The following is a 19,805-nucleotide window of genomic DNA, read 5'->3' as shown; positions in this document are numbered from 1 at the left end:
CCCAGCTTTGCCCCCCGTGGTTGCCCAAAACCCAGCCTGGTGCACCCACCCCCACACACAGCACCCCCCTGAAGCCTAGGGTCATGTCCCTGATGAGCATCAGCAAGTGACAGAGACCCCAGTGCCTCCAGGGTACATCACCAGCATCACCCAGGCTGGGGAGTGGGAGCCCCTGGGGCAGAGGCAGTGCCCCCACCCCGCCCAGGCACCTCCAACCCTGGTGGCTTTATGAGAAATGAGACAGAAAACCTCTTAAAAAACCCAAAAGATAATTTTTGAGATGAAACATTTGACACAAAAAGGAGAAAGGGGGAGGGACAGCTTGGGGGGCGGGGGGAGAAGGCAGGTGGCTCCTGAGGGACACCAGCGTGGGGTGGGGACATTGGTCCCACAGAAAGCTGCAAAATGCCCTTGGGGAGATCCCCAGGGCTGGGGCAGTGATCCAGCACCCACCCCAGCCAGGGACATGTGGCAGGGGCTGTGTGGGGCCACCTGAACCCCCCCAGGTCGAGGAATGGCAAAGGCATGTCACTGCCACACGAGGGGGGCTTCAGAGCAACCCCAGACCCCAGCAACAACCAGAGCGTGGGGGTCCTAGAGACCCTCCAGCCCCCACAGCAAGGTCCCTAAAAGCCCTTCCCATCCCAAAGGCTTCACAGTTGGGGTTGAGAAGAAAGTGGGGGGTCCCTGGCTGTTCCCCAGCCCTGCTCTCCCCAGGACAGGGAGGAGGGTCCTCCTTGGCAAAGGAGGCTGGGGGGGCACCGAGTGCAGCTGACCCCTCCCCAAGTCCTTGCAGACAGGGCACAAGCCCTGTGGATGGGCTGGGCCCACGGGAGGGACAGGGCAGCAGCAGCAGCAGAGGACACAAAGCTCAGCCCAGCGGGGCAGTGTTGTCTCTGAGCCCCCTCGGAGGGCAGTGTCCAGCCCAGCTGAGTGGTCCCAAACGTGTTCCTGGGCACGTCCCTCCTGGTCTGGCTCTGCTGAGCCCTCTCTGGCCAGTGGGGGGCAGCCTCTGTCCTGGCCCAGGAGACAGGGACAGGAGGGCCACTGCCACCCGGTCAGTCCTGCAAGAGGTGGACACAGCTGGCTGGGAAGACCCCGGTGCGGGAGCCGTCCCCCTCGATGAAGCCAACCTGGGGGTGCAGAGAGAGGCAGGTCAGGGGGGCCGTCCCCATTCCCAGGGGAGTTCAGAGGCAAAGCCATGGTGACACCGGCAGGAGCACCCCCAGATGGGGTATGCATCCCTGCCCCTCGTGAACACCAAGAGGAGGACCGGGCAGGGGGAAGGGAGCAGCGCCGGGGCCGCAGCAGGCGCCGCTGCCAGGCTGCCACTCACCCAGCTCTGCTCGTCCTCCTCCCGCGTCACCACGATCACCTCCCCCTTGCAGAAGGTCAGCTCCCGAGCCTTGTCCCCCTTGCAGTCAGCCACTGCCTTCACTCGCTTCTGCCTCCCCTTGGCCTGCACAGGGGTGCACAGAAGGGTGACAGACCCCCCCCGGCCACCCCTAAGGTACGCACAGGGATGTGACAGCCCTGACCCCTCCACCCACCCCAGGAAGAGAAACCAGAGTGCTTGGGCGTGCAGAGGGTGGCCCTGCCCTGTCATTACAGCCCATCTGAGACCCCCCTGAGGGTGGCACCTACCGGAGCAAATCTCCTGGGCATGGGCACGGGGGGCACCTTGCTCGGGGCGGGGTCCTCGGGGCCCGCAGGGCTCTGTGGGGCCAGCCCTGCCTTGCCCAGCACGCCGCTGATGCGCCGGTAGGAGCGAGTGCTCTCCGAGCTGCTGGGGACATCGGGGACAGCGTCACCCCCTCTCTGCAAGGTCTCAGTGGGGTCAGGGCTCCCCCATGGGACCACCCAAGGGCCCAGGATCCCACCAGTAGCTGGAGAAGAGCCCCAGCCCCATCGTGCCCCGAACGAGTCCATCCCACCACAGGATGCCACCCTCCAATACTGTGTGTCACCTTCTCCAGGGACAACCCACCCCACACACACTGCCCTTGTGCACTCCTGTGTCCCAGGGCCCTCCAGCCCCTTGGGGACTCCAGATCGAGCCAGGGGCTCCTTTGCTTTACAACCTCCACGGACAATTTGGGGTTCCCCATGGCTGGAGGGGACCCAGCACAGGTTCAAGCCACCAGCACCATGCAATGACACCACCCCCGCCCCCGCCAACACCCCGCACCCCCAGGCTGCAGCGGGGTCCTACCCGAATTTGACAGGGGGTATGTCGGGGGCGGTGCTGCCGGGCGGGGGCTGTCCCGGTGGGGGGCTCAGCTCCGCCCCGCGCCGGCCGCCGCCGCTCTCCGCCTCGGAGCGAGTCTCCCAGTACGCTGCCCGACGGCTCTCGGAGGGGCTGCGGGCGCCAGCGGCTGGGGGGCCGAGAGGGGCGTCCAGGGTGGAGGGAAGGCTGCGGGGTACTGGAGCCTCCACCGGACTGGAGAACTGAGGCTCTGATGCCTGCCGGGGGAGCTCTGGGCGCTCTGGGGAGGACACATGACAGGGACAATAAACCCAATCCGGTGCCATCGAATCACAGTCACAGACTGGCTTGGGTGGGAAGCAACCTTCAGAGCCCATCCAGGCCGACCCCCTGCACCCAGCACGGACGACCCCAGCTACAGCAGGCTGCTCAGAGCCACAAACAACCTGACCTGTAACAATGCCAGCCATGGGGCATCTCCCACCTCTCTGGGCACCCTGGGCCAGGCTCTCCCCACACTCAGTGTCAAACATTTCTCCCTTCTCTCCACTCTGACTCCTCTCTCAGTTCAGACCATCCCCCCTTGCCCTGGCACAACAGGCCTTGCTCTGAAGGCTGTTCCCATCACCCACTGTCCAGACGGCTCCACCATGGGTGAACACTCCCAACCCCAGCTCACCAGTGGGGCTGTGGCTGGCTCTGGGGCGGGAGTTGCCCCGTGTGGGGTTCTTGAGGGGCAGTGGGGGGGGGATCTCCTCGCTGTGGGCCCGGCGAGGTGCGGGGCGGGAGGGCACCAGGATGCTCTCGTAGGTCTTGTTGGTGATGTCCATCCCCATGCAGCTCCAGCGGGTCTGGGGGCAGGAGGGCGGGGGGCTGGTGGCCAGGGGGGACGTGCCCTTGAAGGAGCGCTGGAGGGGGCTCACCTGGGGACAGACAGCCAGCTTCAGGCCTGCCCCCTCCAGGGGCTGCACCCCCAGCACCATCCTGGGGGCATCATCACCCCAAGTACCTTCTCCTCCAGCTCGTCCTCGCTGTCATAGGGGAACTCTGGGGGGGGCTCCCAGTCATAGTCGATGTGGATCTGCAGGGAGAGCTTCCCTGCCTGTGCCTGCTCCAGCTGCAGGATGGGGCAGGGCAGAGAGGACTCAGCATGGTAAGGATAGGTCTCAGGAGCCCCCTGTCCCCATGCCAGTCCTCTCACAGAGCTTTGGTCCCCCCTGTCCCCAACCCAGCACCTCCTGCACCCCTCCTACCAGCTCTTCGCACTCGCTGTGCTTGAGCCTCCGCGCCACGTCCAAAGCCGTCTCGCCCGCTGCATTCACTGCTCAAGGGACACAAGGGGCCAGATGCAGGTGACACCCTCAAACCACCCTGCTCCCACCCAAATGCCCCTCTCAGTACCATACCCGTGGTAAAGGCAGCTTTGCCCTTCAGGAGCAGCTTGAGGCAGTTGGGCTGGTTGTAGAGCGCTCCATAGTGCAGGGCTGTGTTCCCGTCCTGCGCCGCCCGGTCCAGCGTCCCCCTGCCAGGGCCACCACAAGAGGTTCAAGGCTCAGGAGCACACAGGCACCAGCCCCCCAGGCAGGGCACACCCCAGGCACCCGGGCACGCACCCATTCTGGATGATGAAGTCCACCAGAGGAAGGGAGGATCTGTCGGCGTGGCGCACAGCCATGTGCAGCGCCAGCTCGCCAGGGTCCTGCCAGCACATGGGAGGGCAGAGCAGAGCTGAGCCTCAGGGTGCTCACCTCCAGCACAAGGGGAAAGCACCCAAGGGTGCTTCATCTACCCCAAGGGCACATCTCCACCCAAAGGCCAGGGAAGCTCTGAGCATGGACACCCAGAGGGAAAGTCCCTTCACGCTGCCGGCGGAGGAAGCGGGGTGGTGGCATGGGGCTCACCTGCCCCTCAGGGCTGGACAAGGGCTTGGCCAGGTCGTGGCCCTCGGCAAAGGCCTGGAGCAGGCCCAGGAGGTCGCGGGCATGAATGGCCTCCCAGAGGCGGTGAGGGTCCTCGTGGGACCCCCTCTGCACGTAGCGCCGCTCCATGTACTTGGCCACGATGAACTCCTTGCGGGCAGCCCTGCAGGAAGGGTGCCACGGCATCAGCTCAGGTGGGCATGGAGACCAGACCCACCCTGTCCCACCACAGCCAGAGCCAGCCTGGGCTCCTGCCTCCCCCTGAGGCCTCGGGACCAGGGGGCAACCTCCCCAAAAGGTGCAGATCTCCACAAAACCCAGGCAGTGACACCAGGATCCCCCTGCCCCCATCCCTGGGCTGTCTCAGAGCTGATGGGCAGCAACACAGGGACAGACCAGGCACCAGGCACTCATCCTGCTCCTGCCAGCCCACCCCTGGGCAGTGCCTAACTCACATGTCACTGCTGGCCGAGGGCTTGGGGCAGTCCTGCGTGGGCAGCGTGGCCTCCATGATCTCATTGAAGCGACTGTTCCCGACGCTGACCGCCAGCTGCAGCGAGAGATGGTGCTGGCAGACACCCCCCCTGCCCCAGCCACAGCCCCACCCTGGAGGGAAGCAATCCACTGGATTCACCTAGGACCTTCCCACAGCAGCCTCTCCCACAGGGATGTTGCTCTTTCAGGGCAGGGGGAGTCTGTTTGGAAAGGGAGCAAATCCTGGGGAGCCACCAGCATCTTCCCCCACCCAGGGGAGCTGTGCCAGGCTCCCTCCCACTCCCCCAGCTGACCACACTGGGAGCTGCAAACTGCTGCTGAGGAAACTGAGGCAAGGCTGCAAGCAGTGGAGCAAAGTGGGCACAGATGGATTGCAGGAGGTGGGATGAATTCCATGTCCCAGGAGGCTTGGAAGCTGCAGAGGGTGTTTCCTGGCAGCTATGAGATCTCCAGGCTTGGGGAGCAACTTACCAGCAGCTCAGAGGTGCTGAGGACATCCAGGGTGAGGGACTGGATGCGGGAGTAGTGCACACCCAGCTCCCGGTGGATCCCAGAGCACTCGATGCAGGTCAGGATGCCCAGGTTGGTGGAGAGCCACGTGGGATCTGCGTGAGGAGTGACCTGGGGCTCAGCACCACCACCCCTGGGATGCTGCAATTCTAAAGGCTCTGCAGAGGGGTCTTGAGGTTCTACAGAGGGATCAGTTGGCTGAGGTTCAGGAAGGCCAAGGGCTGGGTCCTGACTTTGGGTCACAGCAACCCCATGAAGGCTCCAGGCCAGGGGCAGAGTGGCTGGAGACTGCCCAGCAGAAAAGGACCTGGGGGGGTTGGAAGACAGCAGCGGACTGTGAGCCAGCAGTGCCCAGGTGGCCAAGAAGGTCTCCAGCATCCTGGCCTGGATCAGCAGAGTGTGACAGAAGGTCCACGATGTGGTGCTGAGGGCCACGGGTTGGTGGTGCCCTGGCAGTGCTGGGTTAAGGCTTGGAGTGGATGATCTGAAAGGTCTCTTCCAACCCAGACCACTCTGTGACTCTAACCCCCCCAGGCCCCAACCTACCTGGAGCCCCGCAGTCGCAGCACTGCTTGTTCCCTGGCATGTTCTTCACCTCGCCGATCACCACCTTGGTCAGCTCCTGCACGCCGCAGGCCGCCCCGCCGCCGGGGTCCCCCTTGAAGGCGTTGCTCAGGGCTTCGTCCTTGCTGTTCTGCAGCACCGAGACCCACCTGGGCACGGGGAAGTCCCATCAGGACAAGGAGGAGGAGGAGGGTGGGCCAAGTCGAGCAGGAGTGGGGATGGGTGGTGGCACTTACACAAGACACTCCTGCTCGTCCTCTGCCTGGAAGTGATAGGTCCTGTTGTCTGCAGGGATGGGGAGAGGGGAGAGTGAAGAGAAGGATTTGGGGATGTCCAGGACAGGTGGGAGGAGCTGACACTAGTCCAGAGGGGTCCTCTTAAACTACAATTAAATCACTGCATGTCACTTCTCCATCACCAGAGCCCTGCTGCAGACGCTTTTTGTCTTCAGCTTGCCAGATCTCCATGCAGAGGTTATTCCACTCCTCCTTACAGGACACTCAGAGCAAAAAAGGGCAAATGGTGCCCAGGTGCCATGGGCTGGGATGTTCTCCTCCAAGCAGGGAGCTCCTACCCACAGCTCCGACACCCCTGGGTCAAAGAACCGCCCCAGCCCCAGTACCCTACTGAGGGCACTCACGGGTCACCAAGTCAAAGCACTTCTTCTCCTCGGCGTGGGGCCGCACCTGGCAGGTGAGGAGGTTCAGCTTGACAGGGGGACGGTTGATCTGCAGGGCGTGAGGGCAGGAGGCTGGTCAAGCAATGGGGAAGGGGTGGGACGTGCCTCACCCCCAGCAGCAACTCCAGTGGGGCAGCATCCACCCCCCCAGGTGGTCCCTCCTGGGACAAGCGGGCGAGTGGGACCTTCCCTGACCCTTGGCAGCGGGACGGAGCTCAGGGACCGCCCCGAGCGGTGGCCTCTGTCCCCGGTGTAGTTCGCGGCTTCTACCACCAGGTGGCAGCACACCCCCCCACCACAGACCCGCGCCCCTTGGGTCCTGTCCGGCCCCTCCAGGGCCATCTGGCTGCCCCGAGCCCTTCGCCCCCTCCCTCTGACACCCAGACACAGGGGACCCGCGCTCAGCACATCCATCATCGGGACCAGCGGATGGAGGCTCCCTCAGGCCAGCCTGGATCCGTGGCGGAGGTCCACGGGCTGAGGTTCAACGAGGCCAAGAGCTGGGTCGTGCCTTTGGGGCACAAGAAGCCCAAGAACACTCCAGGCTGGGGCAGAATGGCTGGAAACTGCCCAGTGGGAGTGGGGGTGTTAGCCTGGGGAAGAGGAGGCTGAGGGGAGACCTTACTGCTCTCTGCAGCTTCCTGAGAGGAGGCTGGAGCCAGGTGGGGGTTGGTCTCTTCTCCCAAGGAACAAGCAATAGGACAGGAGGAAATGACCTCAGATTGCCCCAGGGCAGATTCAGGTTGGACATGAGGAACAATTTCTGCCCCTTGAGGGTCGACAAGACCTGACCCAGGCTGCCCAGGGCAGTGGTGGAGTCCCCATCCCTGGAAGGGTGAGGACCATGGGTTGGTGGTGCACTGGCAGAGCTGGCTCCGTGGTTGGTTGAATTGGCTGACCTCAAAGATCTCTTCCAACCCAAATGATTCCATGGCATTTTAAGCCAGACAGATTTGTGACCACTTCGGTCAAACTAAACTCAGAATCCCCAGGGGTGCAGGGAAGGGTCAGGGCTGCAGCCCTGGGCTGCTCCTCACCGTGCTGTGGGAGATGGTCAGGCAGCCATACTTCACCCCACACTTCCTCTTCTGCCAGACTTTGCGTAGCCTGAGGAGCAGGAGGAAGAGAAGGCATCAGGGAATGTTGTCCAATGCTGACCACCCACATCCATCCACCTCCCAGCCACCCCAGCAGCCCTCAGCAGAGGCCTGAAATGTCCTGCAGAGCAGGCTGCCCACTGGTCATGCTGGGCAGCAGCAGCAGAGATTTGCCAGCACATAAGCACTCACTCAGAACGTGGTACCTGTCACCCAGAGGTCCACTGAGAAGGTGAAGACCTCTTCAGGCCTCTGAGGACTTTATTTATCACCCCAGGTGATTTCATCAGGAGCCTTTCTCCCTCCAAACCCAACAAACAAGGAATTTCTTCTCCCCTTTGCCACAGCTCTTCAGGGTGAACTTGACACGGGGCAGCTGCCCCCAGAGACCCTCATCCAAGGACACCACAGCCACACAGCAGCAGCCACTGTGCCCAGCCAGCAGGGAAGCATCCTGGGCATCAGAGTCTGCTGAGGGCCTCCACATAAGGAATGGGCTGATGACACCAAACCGTCAGAGGGCAAGGTCCCCTGTACCACCTCCCAACCTCCTTCTGACCACCAGCTCCCAGGTCTCCTCTGGCTTGTGGAAAAAAATCCCTTTCTCCAATCTCTGAGGGATGCTTAGCACCACACAGAACCAACTGCACCTGAAGACCAGTCCAACCCAAACCCTCACCCAAGCAGCTCCAGCTCAGGGTGCCCCAGCTCTGGAACCCAGGAGCATGGTGCCCTCAGCCCACAGCAGCAGGGTTGGGGCTGGCAGCTCCCTGGGCAGGGTCCATCCTCACCCATCGCTCTTCTTGTACAGGAACCCAGACTTCTCAGTGCCATGCTGCTTGTTCCCCTGGTGCTGGTGGATGCTGTAGCCACTGCCAGAGTTCTTCCTGCTCAGGTTTTCCTGAGCTCATCAAGGGTAAAAGAAGCATTAAAAAGCCAGGTGAGAGGTGCAGGGCTGGCTGCTGCCCCCAGATGACCTCATCCTTACATGGGTGGCAGTGTCCACCAGGATGCCAAGAGACCCTCATTCCCTCCAGCATCCACCAGGTCTCCGGCTCTGCTCCCACAGATGTCCCCTTTGGTCCCCAGCTCCCTTTTACCCTGCTGCTCCCCATCCCCAGGCTAACTCTAGGGCACTCATCCCTTCCTTAGCACCCTCCCAGCTCTGCCATGCCCATCCCAGGTTCTCACCTCCTTGTTCTCCAGCTGGAGGATGCTGCGGAGGGAATCCCGGGTCTGGGCGAGCTGCTTCACCTCCTCCTCTTGGGCCTGGTGGAGCTGGAAAGGGAGGGAGCTGCCCTCAGTGCTGCATTCTCGGGGGGGTGGCATCTCAGGGGACGTTCTGGGGTGGTGGTGGATGGCAGATGTGGGACTTACTGCGTGGAGGGACACGGCCAGCTTCTCGATGAAGGGGGAGAGGTTCTGGGCAGCCTTCCAGCCGTCTTGGAAGAAACTGAGCATTTATTTCATGTGATTGAGATGCAGATGGGGAGGATGGAGGGGAAAAAAGAGGGGGGGTTAGAGCAAAGAAGAACATAGCAACCCCCCTGGGAAACTGCTCCTGCTTCATGGTTTCCCTGCTACTGGAAGCTGGAGGGACCCCACCAGAGGACAAGCCCAGGCCATGGGGTCTGATGCCCCCAGCGTGTGGGGTGGGTTTAGATTGGCCTCTTGTTCAATCCAAGCCCACTGGGGACCAGCCCTGCTGGAGGCCAGATCCTGGAGGCCTCTGGCTCACAGTCCCAGCTGAGGACATGCTCTCAGCCAACACACCTGCCCCACCCCCGCCTCAGTTTCCCCACTCAGGAGCTGGAGGCAACCACATGACCCCCACAGGCTGCTCATCCCACCCCATGGAGCAAGGGAAAGGCAAAGGGCTGTGAACCCTTGCTCCAAACACCCTCCTCACAAGCTCCATGGGCTCGTGGTGCAGCCACTCAGCTTAACTCATCCCTGGAAATCCACCCAGAACCCAATCACGGGACCCATCCCGAGCCAGCGCCCTCCCCCCAGCCCTCACGGCCACGTCTGCAGCTCCTGCAGCCAACAGAGCAGGTTCCAGCTCCTGCCTGCAAGCAAAGGCTCTGCCCAGCATCTTCATCGACAGCTTCATGGAGCTGGGATGGGAGAAGCATCCCCAGACCCTTGTGGGGTGTCTATGGGGTGCTGACAGACCCCAGGGATGAAGCTCCCTGACCCAGCTGGCAACCTACTTGTGCTGAGCATGGAAAAACTTGATGAGGCTCTGGAGGAAATCTGGGCCCTGCTTCATCTGAGACTCGCTGGCTTTCAGCAGGTACTAGAAGAGAAGACACTCAGCTAGGTGACAGAGATGAGGAACAGCTGAAGACATCCTGGAGGGAAAAGCAGGAGCTTGCCCAGCCCTCGTCTCCCTTCCCAGCACAGGGGGGAGGGTTAAGCCTGGCTGGGTTTCAGGAAGTCGAGTCACGACGCTGTGATTTGAAGGCAGCTCGCTGGAGACCACCCTCTGAAAACCTGGCCCTGGAAGTCCTCCAAGCCCTGAGAAGTTCAAGGACCAAGGCAGGCCCCCGGGGTTTCCAGCTGAGCAGGCTTCTCCTGCTGCTCATTACTTTGGAGTTAATAAACAACCAAAAGCCAAACCAGCTCACGAGGGAAGAGAAATGAGACCAAGCAGCCGCGGCGCCGGCAGAGCCCTGACCCCGGCGCGGCCAGGACCGGCTCCGAGGCGGCCAGTGGTGCACCGGCCCTGGAGCCCTGCGGGGAGGGGTCCCTTGTGACAGGGAAATTCGGCTTGATGCATCAAACACATCCATCAGCTGCAGGCAGCAGACATCCCCGAAAAACGAGGAGGGGGAAGAGGTTTGCCCCCTGTGAGCTCCTCTGCAGCTGGGGAGTGGTTTGGAGCTGGAGGGGAGGGGAAGGCAGCCCTGAGCTCCAGGGGCTTTCCATGGTGGAGAAGGACTTTGGTGGGACAGAGCCTCCAGCATGGAGCTCCCTGCCCAGGGAGGGTTCTTTTGGGCTGGGGAAGGTCTTGACCAGTAGTGGCTGAGCCCAGGATGTCCCCAGCAGCACCTGGGTCCAGATCCACCTACAACCACACGCCCCATGGTATGCAAACTGGCCCACGATGGGAAGATGCACCCTCCCCAGAAAGAAGCAAACAGCATCCACTGATGAACCCACACACAACACACCCAACCCAGCCAACCCCAGGGGAGAGCTGCCCCCACCCCCAGCTGCAGGCAGGCTCCCTGGGAAAGCAGCAGCAGCCCGGGTGCATGCTGGGCCCAGGAGCTCGCAGCCACCCCCAGTACTGCTCCTGCTCCTGCTGTCCAAGGCAGTGACTCATCTGGCCACGGCCCAGCACCACGGCCCCGTGCCCAGCTCCATGGCCCCAGCCTCCTCCTGCCCTTAGCCAGGGTCAGCCTTGGGGCTGTTAACCAAAATGCTCCCTTTTAGCCCCAGATGCCAGCCTCTGGCTTGGCAGAGGAGGGGTAGGAGTGGAGCTGGGAGGATGTGGGTGCCCCACTGTGGGGTGACCCACAGGTGCCATTCACTGCTGCATCCCACAGGGACCACAAGGTCTCCCCATATGGAGGTCCCTGAGCCAGGACCATGGAGGGACTGAATGGGATGGGGACAGCCAAGGGTCCCACACTGCACCCATGCAGGGCTGCCCTGGTGGTGGGGATGGAGAGAGGTCTGCTGTCCCCATGCAGCTCTGAGCAGAGCGGTCCCCTGTGTCCCCCCATCCCCAGCACAGCCCCCACCTCACACATGTGGAGCTGCAGCAGTCTCCTCTCCCTCTGCACGTCCTCAGCCGCCTCTGCCTCCGCCTGGCTGACCCCGGTCCCGCGGCCTCGCTCCTTCTCCATCTTCCCCCTGTGGGATGGGATGGTGGCAGACTGGGGACAACTCTACCCCAGGAGATGTCCCATGGGGGCGGGCTGTGGTGGGGATGGCATCAGGAACAACGTCTCCAGCTCCTGCAGCTGGGCAGGGCTGGAGCCATCCTGATGGCAAAGTGGCATTGACAGGTGCCCGGCCACAGCCCAGGACAAACCAGCTGTGTGTGGACTGGGACTGGGGCATTGCTGGAGGCAGCAGGCTCCTTACACTTTGGTCTCATAATCCTTCCAGGCCCTTTCAAGCTGCTTCTTGGACTCCTGTGGCAAAAAGCAGAGAGGGGATGGCAGCAGTAAAGGAAAGCGAAAGGCCTAGGGGCACCAAAGGAGCATCCCACAGCTGAAGGAAGGGACCCTCCAAGGGCATCTTGTCCAGCAGGGGCACCTCCAGCTGGATCAGGCTGCCCAGGGCCACACCGAGCCTGATCTTGGATGTGTCCAGGGATGGGGCTGCAAGCACATCCCTGGGCAGCCTTGCTCCAGTCCCTTCCAGCCCCAGACATTTGTTCCTTCCTTCTGGTGGTGGGTTGAAAATTCCCCCCAACATTAAATTGGGGGAAACTGCCCCACTTCCCCTGGCCACAGGCATGAGCAGAGCTTGTTACAGGGGTAACCCCAAACAGGTGACCTGCAGCTGTGGGGACACAGCTGGAGGGCACTCACCAGGCGGCTGTCCTTCAGCTGCCCCTTCAGCAGGCTGTCCAGGGGGAAGGAGATGATGTTGTTGAGGTTCTGCACCTGCACAGGGTACAGGTGGGGTTATCCCAAGGGGATCCCCACCATAGGCAGGTCGAGGAGCTGGACACACAGCTCCTTCCCAGTGCCAGCTTCTTCCCCCAGCTTCCTTGCTGCCCCAGGAAGGGTTAAGGAGGCTGGAAGCAGGGCTGGATCCAGGCTCAGGGCAGGCTAGGGCTTGTTGGAGCTGGCTGCAAGATGTCTGACGTGGGGCCCTTCCCACAAACCACACTAGCACCACGGCTGCCAAAACAAAGCTGTTCCCCTCCATCGCCACCCCCATCCCCATCCCACCATGGCACAGCACCTGGTGATGCCACCAGCCCCTCCATGGCAAAGAGCCCCCCAGTGTCAAAGGGGCTTCCCAAAATGTTCCCCTTCCCTGGGGTCTGGGCACGGCACCAGTGCCATGCAGGGGACTGTTGGGGGGACAGTCCCAGCGTCCCTCCGTGCACCCCCAGGGCAGCAGCCCACACAGTGACGTGAGAACAGCTCCAGCACCCAGGTGGGACCCCTCTGACCCCTCTGTGCACCCACATTTCTTCCAGAAGCTCCTGAGGGTTTTGCTTCTGGGGAGGAACACAGCTCTGGGGCACAGAACCAGCCCTGAATGGGAGGGGACAGGGCAGCCCCCTTCCAACAGCCACAGCAGGGACAGGGCACCCCAATTCTGACAGCTGTGGGGAGCAGGACCCTGGCTTTTTGGATCCAGCCAAAGGTTCTTGCACCTCCCCCTGCTCTGAACATGGCAGCAGTGGTGGCTGTTCCCACACCAGCACTATGCAGGGTGGGAGGCAGGGAACCAGCCTGACTCCCCCCAGAGCACAGGGGTCCAGCCAGGCTGGGACATGGGGAAGGGGAGGAGCAGGGAGGCCCAGACTGGGGTAACTGGGCGAGGAAGACGCCAAAATCTGGAATTCTTGCTGGGGGAGGGGCAACAGAAACAAATCTCTTAAGCAGCCAAAAAAAAGGCAGTCAAAAAAATCCCTTGTTGGGGGTGGGGAGAGATCTGAAAGGGACTGGAGAGGGGGCCAGCAGCACAGGAGCCCCCCAGAGAGCTTCACCACTAGGTGTGCATGGACCCAGCTCCCCCTGGGAAGTGATCCTTCCTCCAGAGCCATTCCCAGGGTGGGGAAGGCACTGCTGGCCGGGCTGGCAGCCACCTCTGCCCACCCCGGGGCTCCCCAAGGCCCCACCGTGCAGCTCGAGTGGCTTTGATTTACTTCTTGGCAAGCGAGATCAGAGAGGGAACTATGTGAGAGGAAAGGCAGGAAGAAAGAAAGGGAAAGCAAAGAGCAGCCCCAGCCTCCCATCGAGTCCCAGCAGAGCAGGGAAGGGGCTGCAGCTCCAGCAGCCAGGGATCTGCATCGACTGGGAGCACTGGGACCATGTCCCCGAGCGCAGGCTGGGGGCTGAGGATTGCTGCTGGGGGCAGGGGGACACACTCGGTGGTTTCTCCAAATCCTGACAGATCACAGAGATTTCTCCTGGCTTGGCAACAGCCAGATGCAGAGAAGAGCTGAGGCTGCACTGGAGGCACCACGCACCCCAGGGTCCCGGCCCAGGGGGTAGGGCCCCCGCGGTGGCAGCTCACCAGGTTCTTGAAGAGCGCGGTGACCTCGCGGGTGAAGACAGCCAGGTTGAGGAAGCCTGTGGAGAGCTCGTGGTTGTTCTGGCACAGGTGGCTGCTGCCAAAGGTCTCCAGGGCCTCGCTGTACTGCTCCTCGTTCTCCACGTGGGCTGTGCGGGGAGACACCAGTGAGGGACACAGGGTGACCCCGCAGCACCTTGTTCCTGGAGGAGGCTGCATCATGAGGTCTCACCAGCACCCAGCACCCTCCTGCTCACCCCCCACGGCAGAGCTGGGCTGATCCTGCTGCTGGGGCAGTAGTGTGCCTCAAACAACCTCCCTGAAGTTCTCACTTTCCTTTTTTACATCTTTTTAAGACAGTTTTGGGCACCCTACCACGCTGCTAGGCTGGCTGGCAGCAAGCAACCACCCACATCCCCTCAGGGTGGCCAGCACCCACGGCCCCCCACGGCCACCTCGCTGCTGAGGACCAGCACTGGTGGTGGGCAGGGCCACCACAGACCCCAGTGACAGACTCTGGGAGCAGAACTCACTGAGCCCGGAGCTGTGAATGGCTTTCACATATTTCCTGATCCTCTGGAGCACGGCTTGGTCCCCGTCCAGGCTCTGCGAAGGCAAGGACAGAACACAAGCGGCGCTCAGGGGCGGTGCCAAGCGCGGCCGCGGCTCCCCCAGCCCAGCTGCCCCGGGGGGAGGCTGCTCTGCCCTGCAGATGTGCTGGGCAGCAGCCAAGCTCCCAGGGCTGGGAAAGGCGCTGGAGGCATCCCGGAGACACCAGAAGCTCAGCGTCCAGACAGGCCCCTGCCAGGCCCGTGGTCCCCACGGCTCTGGCTGCCAGGCAGGGCTGTGGCTGCTCACGGAGCCTAGGTCTGAGGGGCAGCAGGAGGCGAGGGGCTTGGCCAGCACACCCAGTGCCACTTCAGATCCCAGCAGCTTCCAGCAGCCACCGAAAATGCTGTTTGATGAAGCACCATGAGCACGACACAGCAGTCTGTCCACAGCACCCCAGCACACATCCCCATGGCTAGAGGCCAGGCATGCTGGGAGGGACCGGCCCAGCTCCATGCAGGGGTCCAGAGCAGAGCCAGTAAGAGGATCCACCTCCCACCGACATCCAACAGGGACCTAAATCACAGAAACCCCCCAACCAGCAGTCCACAAACACCCCCCTGTCCGCTGCCAGTTCACACAGGGTCTTGGTGGTGGCCCCCAGCACTGCGGAGCTCCCCACAGCCCCCAGCAGCTGCATCCTGCAGGGACTCAAAGCACTTCCCATCCCCAGCCTGGTCCCTCCATCCCTCCCTGCTCAGGCAGCCCCCACTCGCCCACACCAAGGACCAGGACAAACTCAACCCAAGACTAATCCAGTGCCAATCCAAGGCCAACCCAAGACCATTCCAACATCAAGCCGCCTGGGGCACTGCCCGCAGGGCATCAGCGCCGAAGACACAGTGGCCGCAGCCATCAGGAAAGGGTTAAGGGAGGCTTGGCTGCAGGTACCAGAGGCATGAGAGCAGGCTGCAAATATTCAGAGGGCGTGAGCGGCAGCGCGGCAGGGACCAGCCCGCCCGGCAGCTACAATGGAGAGGCTCTGCGGCTCTGCCAGGCTCTCCCCGAAGGCTTGGGGGCTGATTTCCTGGCTGCGGGGTCAGCCTGGCTTCGGTGCCGCTCTCCAAAGCCCTCCTCGTCGGACGGGAGGCTGGGGACCAGTTTTGGCCAGGATGAGCCGGCTGGGAGGGGACCAGGGTCAAGGAAGGAGCCAACCCCCCCCCACCCAGAAGGGTCTTGCGATGCACCAGAGCTGGGGAAGGGTATGGAAAACAGGGCTAGTGAGGAGGGGCTGGGGTCGTTCAGCCTGGAGAAGAGGAGGCTGAGGGGAGACCTCATTGCTCTCTGCAGCTCCCTGGAGCCAGGTGGGGGTTGGGCTTTTCTGTCTAGTTTCAGGTGACAGGAGGAGAGGAAATGGCCTGGAAGTGTGCTGGGAGGGTTAGGTTGGACACGAGGAACAACTTCTGTGCTGCAAGAGTGGTCAGGGATTGGCACAGGCTGCCCAGGGAGAGGCATGGGGACAGCCCTGAAGAGCAGAGGATGGGGATGTCTGGAGCCCCCACAGCACCCATCACCCCTGGCCCAGCTCAGGGGCCACTCAGGGGGAGCTGAGGACATTGGCACAGCGGTGACAGGAGCATAAGGGGTACCCTGTGGGCATGGAGGAAGGAGCAGATCTGCACCTGCACAGCTGCCACCCGGGCTCACAGCCTGGGGACCCTGAGCACCACTCCCACAGGATGCTCAATAGAGGTAATTTTTCTGCCTCCCCCTGCCACCAGCTGGTGCCACCTCGGGAAGGATCCACCACGGGTGCCAGGGGCCAGACTGGCAGCGATGGCAGGCTGGGATCACCATGTGGCACTGCCCTGGGTACAAAGGGCAGCACGTGGCAGGGACCCAGGGTTACTGGGCCGGTGACAGGGTGATCTGAGAGCCTGGCTGCCAACTCTGCCACCAAATGTGCCAGGGGGCTCTATCAGGTCCAGGTGCCCAGTCCTGTGACATGCACACAACACCCAGCCCCAACCCCCAAGGGCTGGATCCAACCTTCCAACTCACTCCACGGACATCAGGTTCTGCCAGCAGCCCCAGGAACCCCAGGAGGGGACAGCCCTCTGCCCAGGGAGCTGTGGAGTGCCCTGCTCTGGAGGTGATCAAGATGTGTGGCCATGGCACTTTGGGACATGGCCACGGTGGTGTTGGGCTGAAGGTTGGACTCGATCTTAGGGGGCTTTCCCAACCCCAAAATTCCACGATTCTATGAATCCCAGGAGGCAAACTGAGTCACAGAGCAGCTCCAGCAAACAGCAGCACACGAGCACCAGCCTCTGGCCCTCAGCCCCACGTCAGTCCTACCCCCATCACTGGGGAGGTGTGGGGCTGGGGCTTCTTACAGTGCCTTTCCCTCTTCCCCTTGTGCAGTGGGTGCCAAAGGCCTGGCAGCAGTTTGCCCCACACTGAGGGTCCCCTGCAGCCGCTGGTGGGATGGGAGGGGTCATCTCCATGCCCCCCAAGGCACACATGACAGTGGTCACAACTGCCAGCTTGCAGTCACACTCTGCAGCTTCACTAAGCAAACCCTCCAGAGACCACCCCCCCATTTCCTGGGGGATGCCTCTCCTCCCATCCTCCTTAACCGCAGCCTCTCCGAGCAGCCAAACGAAACTCCTGCTGCTGCCCGCCGGCTGGAGCTGCCCGCCGGCTGGAGCTGCCCGCCGGCTGGAGCTGCCCGCCGGCTGGAGCTGCCCGCCGGCTGGAGCTGCCCGCCGGCTGGAGCTGCCCGCCGGCTGGAGCTGCCCGCCGGCTGGAGCTGCCCGCCGGCTGGAGCTGCCCGCCTCTGCCCAGCCGAGCAGCAGAGCCAGGGCAGCACCCAGCAGAGGCTGGTGGGGAGCAGGACGCTCCATGGTGTGGCCCCAATTTCCAGCCCGGCAACACCCAGCCGGGGGCTCCTGGCACCTGTGGCCCCGCGCCCCCCGCCAGCCCTGGCTGCCCTTCAAAGCCATTCCTGCCCCAGGAGGAGCCGGCAGCGCCGCGGGACCAGCTGGGAACCGCCTTTGTTCCAGGCAGGAGACCCCCCCACCCCTGCCCTTCCTACCCATGTCGCTGGGGATCTTGAGGGGAGGCTGAAAAATACTGCTAAAAACCACTGCCCTGGCTCGGGGGGGACCCCCGCGGTGCGACCCCCCCATCCTGGGGCTCTACCCCCACCAGGGTCTCTACATCGCATCAGGGCTGGGTCCAGCCTAGGAACTCATCACTCAAGGGGCTGCTTGGCCCCAGGGGGGTGCTTCGGTCCTGGGGCTGGGGGGTGTGCTCTGACATCACTTGGGATGTCCGGGCACCAGCTGGGATTCCACGGCCAGCCACAGGGAGATGCCCTAAGCCCTAACGGCTCCAGCTGGCACCTGGAGCCGAAGAACCTTTAAAAGGGAGTTTTGCCAGTCCTGCAGCCATGCCCCCCAAAAGCTCACAGAGGCCACTGAGATGCAGCCAGCCAGCCCGAGGGGCCCAGAGTACCCACGTTAGGGTGACCATCGGCACAAGCCCCCTCCCCAGCGGTCTCAGGATGAAGGGGGGGACCTCAATAAATAGGAACGCAAGGAAGGGAGGTGCCCCCCCCCGGGGGAGGGTGGGGGGGTGTTGGACCAGCATCTATAGGGTGCCAGGAGCTACTGCCCCGGGGTTCGGGGTGTTCCGAGGTGGGGAGCCCAACGCGATCCCCCCCACTCCAGCCCCTCTTACCTCCTCCAGAGTCCCCACCGCCCCCCGGCACTTCTGCATCTTGGAGGCGAAGGAGGGGGCCGGGGAGCTGAGGTCTTCACCGGTCACGGCCAAGAACTCGGCCACGCTGAGCTGCTCGGGCATGGTGCGGGTGGCACTGCGGGTGGCACCGGGGAGAGGCACCGGGACCGCACTTGGAGCGCACCGGGAGTGTCCCGGGGTGCCGGAGAGGCCCGGCTCAGCGCCCCATGTCCAGCCCCGGAGCTCCGCTCGGTACCGGGCGGTTTCTCCCCGGCTCCGCCCGCTCCCCCTCCCCCCCGCCCCCGTCGTCACGTGGGTGGTGCCGCCCGCCCGTTAAAGGCAAAGCGGCCCCCGGGCCCCCTCCCGGTGACCCCTGGCGCGGCCACCGACAGCTGGGGGGGGGCGCGGTCCCGGCTTGAGGCATGCAGAGAAAGGGAAAAGCCCCGGGGTGTTGCTGGACTGGCGCCCCCCAGCCTTGCCCTGGCACACATCTCACCCAGGCACCTCAGCACCCACCTTACCCCTGCCTGTACCCCAGCACCCACTTTGCCCCGGCACCTTGCCACTCGCTGCACCCCAGCACCCACCTCACAGGGATATCTTGGGGTTAAGCCCAGCCCACCCCTACCAGTGATTGAACTGGAGGCCACCTTGACCCTGCTCCAGTCCCTTTTTGGGCAAAGTGAATCCTGCAGCCCTCTGCCCGGGGTGCTCTTTGTCCCTTTGGAGGGGACCTCTGAGGTCACACATCCCTGCACCTCTCCTCGGGCACCACAGGTCCGAGGAGCTGGACTCTGGCATTCCCTGGTTCCCGGTTATTTGCTCTTCCCAGAGGATGAAGGAGCCTGGATGCCCCACAGCAGGCACTGTGTCTGGGCACACAGAGTCACAGACTGGTTTGTGTTGGGAGGGACACCACCATCACCTTCCCTCCCCCCTGCCATGGGCAGGGACATCTTCCAGCAGTCAGGCCGCGCAGAGCCCCCCCACGGGTTCCTCCGTCCCTGGGGCTGGGGGCCAAAAAGGGACAAAAAGCCTCGGCCGTGCTCTGCGGGACTGGTTTGCCACGAGAGGACACCATGAGTGCGCTCCAGTCCCCCCACACCAAGAACCCTTCACCCACGGCCGATGCGGGGCGAGGGGGAGGGGGTGCCACAGCCCGGCCCCGTTCTCAGGAGCCCCTTTGCTGGGGCTGCTCTGCCACCTGCTGGCCAGCCGCGGGACTGCGGGAGGCGGAGGTGCGACACCGCCCCCCAGTCACTGCTCGCAGGGAACCAGCCCCTCACGACGCCAGCTTTTATTTAATTCCACCCTCTCCCGGGCAGAAAACATCAAGTGCCACAAGTTTTGCCATGCCAAAACAAAAACAAACCAAACCCCACTCTGGCCTAGGACACCCCCGAGGAGAACCACTCCAAGGCAGGACAACTTAAATAGACTCACACCAACTTCCACCTCCCATGCCAGCGCCATGCTGAGGGAGGGGGCCTCTATAAATAGAGTGCAATAAACACATATTGAATAAATCCAGTCCCCCCACCCGTGTCCAAGGGCTCATCCCACACCACTTCCCGTGCCCCTCTCTGCTACAGCCACCAGCTGACAGCATCCCTCCACCCCCCACTATGCTGCAGTTTTGGTCCCTCCAGCACCAATAGCTTCAAGAGGCTGGAAGGAGCTGGTAGGGACTGGGGAAGAAGTATCACAGCCTCCCCAACCCCCCCAGGAAATATGGCTCCATGTCCTGACCAGGGATTTGCTGGAGCCATGGATTTCAAAGGCTGCAGGCGCAGTGTCCACACCTGAGCTTCAAACTCATCACCCAAAGG

General features: G+C 62.9%; 1 protein-coding gene across 1 annotated transcript; it reads right to left on the bottom strand.

Annotated features, from left to right (window-relative positions):
* Positions 1–875: 875 nt before the first annotated feature.
* On the bottom strand, positions 876–18,136 carry ASAP3 (ArfGAP with SH3 domain, ankyrin repeat and PH domain 3). Its single transcript, XM_054170853.1, has 26 exons — positions 17,977–18,136; positions 14,217–14,289; positions 13,687–13,832; positions 12,021–12,095; positions 11,569–11,618; positions 11,223–11,334; positions 9,684–9,769; positions 8,848–8,923; positions 8,662–8,748; positions 8,262–8,371; positions 7,411–7,480; positions 6,335–6,422; positions 5,931–5,979; positions 5,677–5,843; positions 5,092–5,225; positions 4,581–4,675; positions 4,108–4,288; positions 3,820–3,905; positions 3,613–3,728; positions 3,460–3,527; positions 3,216–3,323; positions 2,886–3,129; positions 2,213–2,486; positions 1,645–1,783; positions 1,337–1,459; positions 876–1,133 (listed from the first exon to the last, which is right to left on the bottom strand). Exons 1-26 carry the CDS (start codon positions 18,097–18,099, stop codon positions 1,059–1,061), a joined length of 2,955 nt encoding a protein of 984 aa, XP_054026828.1. The 5' UTR covers positions 18,100–18,136; the 3' UTR covers positions 876–1,058.
* Positions 18,137–19,805: the final 1,669 nt, after the last annotated feature.

The sequence above is a fragment of the Dryobates pubescens genome, chromosome 20 (assembly GCF_014839835.1).
Source record: "Dryobates pubescens isolate bDryPub1 chromosome 20, bDryPub1.pri, whole genome shotgun sequence".
Classification (NCBI taxonomy): Eukaryota; Metazoa; Chordata; class Aves; order Piciformes; family Picidae; genus Dryobates; species Dryobates pubescens.
Note: the sequence above shows the minus strand (reverse complement) of the source record. Positions and strands in the feature narration are given on the sequence as shown.